We start from the raw sequence: 7,341 nt of genomic DNA, 5'->3' as shown, positions 1-7,341 counted from the left end.
AAGTTATTTTTATTATTATTATTATTATTTTTTTAGGATTGGACACAATATCCATTTTTGCCTATTGGCCTAAAACTTTGAGGGTAAGGGCAAAAAAACAATGCACAATAAACTATCAAATAAGTACTGTGTGACGGCTGTCACCAGTAAGCACTACAAACAGATGTATAAACAATATAGTGCAAACAAACTTAAAATGTAAGGTTCAAATATTAAGGGAATGTTTCTTTGCAAACTTTTGAAAAAAGAGTAATTTAGAAGGCATAAAAAAATTTAGAAATCAAACCCATTTTACAAACAGAACATGGTCCATCGTTTTAAAGTGGTGTAGTTAGAATACTTTACTTCATGTGGTTGTATTGCGCACCTCTTGACATGATTTGTAGCTTAATGTTTACAATGTATCCTGTATTATGTAGTACATTGGTTACCAAATTTTAACACATTTTAACAAAGACACCACTAAACAGAATAGTTAAACTACTACTAATAATAACAACAGAATATATATACAACTAACAGTAGATTGGACTGAAAATGAAAACCTCAGGATTTTTGAAAGAAGCAGTAAAACCTTTTCTTTCGAAGAAATTTGTGTCATTAGGAGTCTCTAATGAGATACCCGTGAAGGCTACATTTTTTGTGCAGGATCTGTTGGAGCGGCAGTGTATTGGTGACCCAAACAAGTAACACATTTTAAGGTAAGTACTGGAGTTGATCTCTTGAAGACAATTTTTCAAAGCATTCAGATATTTAAAAAAAGTCACAATTTAGAAGATGGACAGGGTAACAGTTAAGTTTTGTTGCACTGTAAATTTGGAAATTAAATTCTGTTAAACCATACTTTATTGATCCAAATAGGAACCTACTGTATATGTCATAACTCATAGATTTTTTTTTTTTTTTTTTTTTTTTACCAGCTTTTGTATATGAAAAAAGCTGTCGACAGGAATGATCTTTTGTGACAGTCTGTTTTTCACCTGATCTGGTGAAAGTTTTGAATGAGGACACTCTTTTTTTGATTAACAGTCTTACAAAGTAAATACTCACTGTTGTTCATTGTATATTATCTGAGCTACTATAGCACACATTAGATCAGACATGCTGCTGGGAAAAACCTGGAGTGAATTGGTAAGAATGTTAACTGAACTATCTACAAAGGTTCCCTATAGAAAAAATGTTAGTATCAAATGATTTAGTATCATCAAACGAGTGACTGCATGGACAAAATATAGTCTGCAAACATGCAACATAAAAGCATCAAGAGGGGGAGCTCTAAGATAATTTTTGTTAAAAAAAGAAGATTACATGTAAGGGTTATAATATCTGTATGCATGTGCTACTAATAAAAAATTCAGATTATCAAAGATTCAGAAAACCAAAATCTGCATTTAAAATATGGTTATTTTTAGTTTTTGACCTGGATTAGTGTATAAATGTTCCAATTCTCTAAAGTCTTTTATTTACAGTATGATCTATATACTGTCTGAAATAATTAGGTAAAACAAAAATATGAGTGTAACCAGTATTTATAAAAAAAAAAAAATATATATATATATGAACTTTGAATCATATTTTATAGAAAAATTTTTAAGTATCTAATCTTTTGAATAATCAAAATAATTACTTTTTTGCTACAGTGAACAATGATTACCGTTTAGGAGAATGCTTTATGTGTAATCTTACCTTTGCATTAAATCATTTAAAAACTAAAAGAATTCCTAAAAAATAAAATATTCTCAGTGTAAGATAATTCAGATAAGTTATGCAGTGCCTTTCAAAGATTCAAAATGATGGTATGACATACTTTAAATATTTTCATATTGAAACAATAAAAAAAAAAATCAGAATAAAGTAACGAAGTAAAAAACAAACTGGGGGGAAAAAGCGGGTTTAACCAGGTTTTTGAAAAACACCTGCAGATTCAGCATAAATGTCAGAGACTAAATATTTCTTGTCTGAAAATCGCAGGCCTTCTCAGTTTTAAGTCTTTGACAGGAAAAAACCAAGTTGCACTATTAACCCAGCACAGGAGACAATTTTATACTGCAGATATTGATAAACAGTCTATAATACATTTCACATATTCAGGTCAAATTTTTATCTTTTTGAAAACAGAACACATGTATCTTTTAAATTTGTTATATTCTTTTATTTTATTACTATTAATCATATTTATTACATTAATCAGTACTATCATCATCACTGTATTTCTAATTTGTATGATTTTTCTTTAAATTAACATTAAAAATATTATATATATATATATATATATATATATATATATATATATATATATATATATATATATATATATATATATATATAAATCACTGTGTAAACTAAATTTTGTTTATGTCATAAATCTGAGTTTGAATCCCTCCCTCCCTGACAGGTGGAGTCAATGCAAAGCTTAATATTTTCAGGTCCTATTTCTGTGACTGTGACAAGCTGCCAAAGAATGAGAATCACACTGAAACAAGATGGACTTCAGATCTGGACTTCTTTGTTTTATCATCTGCTTTTCAGGCGAGAAAAAAAATATATGGAACCTTCAATCTGTTTTTGTGAAACTATTTATTAAAAAGAACTTTACTTACTGACCTTGTTTGCTTTACAGGTATTAATAGTCAGACTCTGAGAGAATCTGAACCAGTGGTTAAACAACCAGGAGAGTCTCACAGACTGACCTGTACAGCTTCTGGATTCACATTCAGCGACTACTGGATGGCCTGGATCAGACAGGCTCCTGGGAAGGGACTGCAATGGCTTGCTCGTATCAGTAGTGGTTATAGTGGATACACAGACTATTCTCAGTCAATCCAAGGCAGGTTTACCATCTCTAGAGACAACAGCAAACAGCAGGTGTATCTGCAGATGAACAGCCTGAGAACAGAAGATTCTGCTGTTTATTATTGTGCTCGAGAGGCACAGTGATTGAAGTGAGTTCAGCAGCCATACAAAAACCTCAGCTTCCTTCAAATCTTTCTAGAGAGAAGTTTCATTTTGACTGGGAGAATTTCAGACTTTTTGCACAAGAGACTCCTTGTGCAAACAGTCTGTCATTCTATTAGGATTAATATGTTTAAAAGAGGCAATAATAACTTCAAGTATTCCAATAAAACATTTGTTGATACCTTTTTGTATTCCATGTCTTACTTCTGAAATATAGTTTAAAAGTCAAAATCTGTTTGGAGTTGTGGGGTTTGATGTTTTCTTATACATACAACAAACCCAACATTGTTTATATTGTATTTTTTTTTGTTCTTGATGAAATCTTAACCTCTGGTTGACGTGTATTATTTTTATCCACGCCAATTAAGGCAATGGTAAAATTCTTCACAACTTTAATGAGGTCATTAGAGTTCTGCAGAATTTTGAATGAAAAGAATACTTGTTAGGCTGAATTAAAGCTGAAATTTTTAAATTCAACTCCATTCGAGTTGTTTTGTTTTTTATTTATTGCGTTAATGCCGAGAACCATAGTTAGGTACCGGTAAGTGTTCTCTCTGTCAAAATACTTATGAACCTGTTTATAATCTTGTGCCTTACTCTTCATTTCTGCTTTTTTTGACTTTATACTCATACATCTCCACTTTGGAAAAGAGCTAATTTTAATCCCCTTGTGCACTTGCTTAATGATAATAAAGCTATTCTTGTCTAACTCTTCTACTGTGTTGTAATATTCGTCCTCTAAAATGAAAAAGTAGCCCTAAACTTTGATCCTTTTGTAGAAGTTCTTTTATCTTCAATTGGAAAGGAAAACAAGAACGTAGTGTTGGCGAGAGTGATTTTTTAAAATTGGTATATGCTTTATTTTCAAACATATTTATATTGCTCATGTTCTACAAATAATTAAAGGATGATGACTCTAAAAGATTCTCTTAAAAAAAATACATGTTCCATATTGCACGTTTGTAAACTTTGCATTAAATATTAGGTAAAAAAGAATAATTTTCCAGATAAAATAATGTAAAATGTAAATGTAATGAAATGTAATGTAATGTAAAATGGAAAATTAAAGTTTAACTTTCTTCCTTTTGATCCAAACCTTAATGCAATAAGTTCCTCAGCCTGGGACTGGCCTTCCTAAATGTTGTATAGATTATTATCTGACTATTATCTGATTTATCAAACTTTCCTTTGCATTATATATATATATATATATATATATATATATATATATATATATATATATATATATATATATATATATATATATATATATATATATATATATATATATATTTAATTATTTATTTATTCATTATCACACATTAGATAAACAAAATAAAGAATACTGTCAAACTATATAACCTAAATTTGGCTTAACTCATAGATTGAAATTTGAATTTCTCCCTCCCTGAAAGGCGGAGTCAATCCAAAGCTTAATTATTTCCAGCTCTATTTGTGTGACTAACAAGCAGTCAGAGAGCAGAAATCACTCTGAAACATGATGGACTACAAGTCTGGGCTGCTGTTTTCTTTCATCTGCTTTACAGGTGAGAAAATGCTGGCAGAACATCAGTCTGCTTTTTGAAACTGTTTACTGACATGAACTATGTTTATTGTTTCACAGGAGTTTATTGTCAGACTCTGACAGAATCTGAACCTGTGGCTAAAAGACCAGGAGATTCTCACAAACTGACCTGTACAGCCTCTGGATTCACATTCAGCAGCTACAACATGCATTGGGTCAGACAGGCTCCTGGGAAGGGACTGCAATGGCTTGCTGAGATCAGTAGTAGTGGAAGTGGCACATGGTATTCTCAGTCAGTCCAAGGCCGGTTCACCATCTCCAGAGACAACAGCAAACAGCAGGTGTATCTGCAGATGAACAGCCTGAGAACAGAAGATTCTGCTGTTTATTATTGTGCTCGAGAGACACAGTGACATAATTTAGTTGTGCAGCTGTACAAAAACCTCAAGTTCTTTAAGGGATCCTTTATTTTGATTGCAGGATTAATTTTCTTTATAAGGTTCCAAGAATTATATTATTGCAGAAACTGTTAAGAAAAAATGATAAAAAGAGAAAAATAAATCTTATAATCTTGTCTTCTATTATATGTCACTGTTCAGGAATGTACCTTTAATCTGTTGTTCTGAATTTGACCTGTTTATATGTACTGTAGGTTGGTGTGTGAGATATTAATTTAATTAAATATTTTATCATTATAAATGCATGATGAGGATAAACCTGCTTGGTTTCAGGTTTTTTACCATAACAGATGATTAGCCTGCAACGTTCTCTAAACGTTTGTTTAGATATTTACATTTTGACTAAAATTAAACAAAAAAATAAAAAAAGACAGATACAGTACAGATAAAATTAAATATATTCATACTAATTGCATTAAAGTTTACTTTAATGTGGGGTTGTTGCAACAAATTGTATCTATATTAGAATAGTAGTTACTAATTAAGTAGGTACTACATTTGAATTGTTCCTTGCCACATCAGACTGGCCATATTTATAAACTGCCTTATACTCACAAAAGTCACAAAGCATTAATGATATTGAAGTTTTAGTATAAAAAATATGTAAGAAAAGTTACAATATCATCACAACACAAAAATCAGCTAAAAAAAAAAAAATAACATTTTTTTTAACTCCCAGAAAGCCAGCAGAATGAAGTTGGAGGGAAAACTGTTCCACAGTTTAGGATCCTCAGAATAAAGGCCTTTCCTCCCTCATCTTTAGACCTTGGATGGGCATCAATCAGGAGATTTTGGTCTTTGTCACTGATGCAACGAGCAGCAGAGTGGTTCTAGTAGACACAAGTATATCGGGATTGTGGTCATTTGGAGCCCTTCAGGGAAGAACAAGTACTTTAAATAGCACACTTCTTTAAACCTGAAATCAATAAATTATTGCAGTTTATTATAATGTCCAATCTGTCATGTTGTTTGTTAAAAGTGGAACAAAAAAGAGAAACTCCTGCCAGCTCTTGAGTAAAGAGCATTTGCATTATTACTAACCCACCAGAGGAGGTGCTCTTAAACCATAAATGATATTGACTCATAGACTTAAAATTTGTTTTATAGATCCAAATGTTTTAAATAATAATACTATTAAAGGATTCTGTTTGCTTTTCTTTTGTATACTTTTAGTATCTCTGCTTTGCTCTTATAAGTATAATTAACCTTCTCTTTGGATGATTATTCAATTGTCTATAAAGTTATTATTTTTTTATTTTTTATGAATAAATTTGTGTCTTCATGAGTGTCTTATTTCTATCTTTAAGTGAATGCTCTCATTAAATAAACATTAAATTATTCGCATAGCACACCTACTTGCCTTTTATTCTGAAAAAAATGGAAATTACATCCAATCAACCTCCGTCTGTCTTTCTGTTTTGTAAGAGTTGAAGATTTTCATTCTCTGCTTCAGTTTCAGTTTTGTGAAGATGATCAGATTGTCTGTCCCAATAATCTGTCTGACTTGTTAGCTAATAATTTGTTACCATAAAAAAGTGTTCCTCTTTCTTTTATTTCTATATTACACTATATTCCATTTTTATTTAGTTCTTTATTACGTTATAACAGTCAGGTTGTGGAGTCCATTACTTCCACCTCATTTTTGACAAAGTATCAAGAAATTTTAGTCAGTATGGAAAACAATCGATCTGGCAACCTGAAGGGAAAACAGTGGGAACGATGATGGCTATTTGGATTTACACTAAACCAGTTAAAGCCAGCAGTGATGCTATGCTGTTAATTTTGTTGACGTTCCATCACTAGTCTTTGGAAAACCATGTTTCTATTCCTTAAGTTCTAGAAATAGTTGACATGATAGTTTATTTTTCATTGCGTTAAACAAACAAAAACACAAATAGTGAGGCAATTTCCTTGAAATAACAAAACATTATCTAACAATCAATAATGTTCCTAATAATAAATTAATGTAAAAAAAAAAAGTTAAAATCCCACTAATATAGAACACGGTCAGAACGTTTGACCTAAATTGCTCTAATCTCATAGATCTAGATTTGAATTCCTCCCTCACTGACGGGTGGAGTCAATGCAAAGTTTCATCATTTCCAGATCTATTTATTTGACTGTGACAAACAGACAGAGACATAAATCACACTGAGAAATGATGGACTACAGATCAGGGCTCCTGTTTTCTATCATCTGCTTTACAGGTTAAATTACTGACAGAGCATCAGTCTGCTTTTATGAAATTATTTCCTAACAAGAGTTATGTTTCTCAAATATATAAATAATTTACAGGTGTTTATTGTCAAAGTGTGAGACAATCTGAACCAGTGTTGGTTGCTGCAGGGGGGTGGGGCATCGCCCAATCTCAGACACTCTGGTGGGAGAAACACAGGTAAGTGA

General features: G+C 31.4%; 1 gene segment (V, D, J or C); it reads left to right on the top strand.

Annotated features, from left to right (window-relative positions):
• The first annotated feature begins 4,450 nt into the window (after positions 1-4,450).
• On the top strand, positions 4,451-5,144 carry LOC119781717. The segment is given in 4 exon segments: positions 4,451-4,502; positions 4,580-4,885; positions 5,031-5,083; positions 5,133-5,144. Coding segments are annotated over 4 exon segments (420 nt in total).
• The last annotated feature ends 2,197 nt before the right edge of the window (positions 5,145-7,341 follow it).

Source organism: Cyprinodon tularosa, unplaced genomic scaffold, assembly GCF_016077235.1.
Source record: "Cyprinodon tularosa strain WSP-4 unplaced genomic scaffold, ASM1607723v1 ctg181, whole genome shotgun sequence".
Classification (NCBI taxonomy): Eukaryota; Metazoa; Chordata; class Actinopteri; order Cyprinodontiformes; family Cyprinodontidae; genus Cyprinodon; species Cyprinodon tularosa.
The sequence above is the reverse complement of the archived record's forward strand: the minus strand, read 5'-3'. Positions and strand labels throughout refer to the sequence as shown.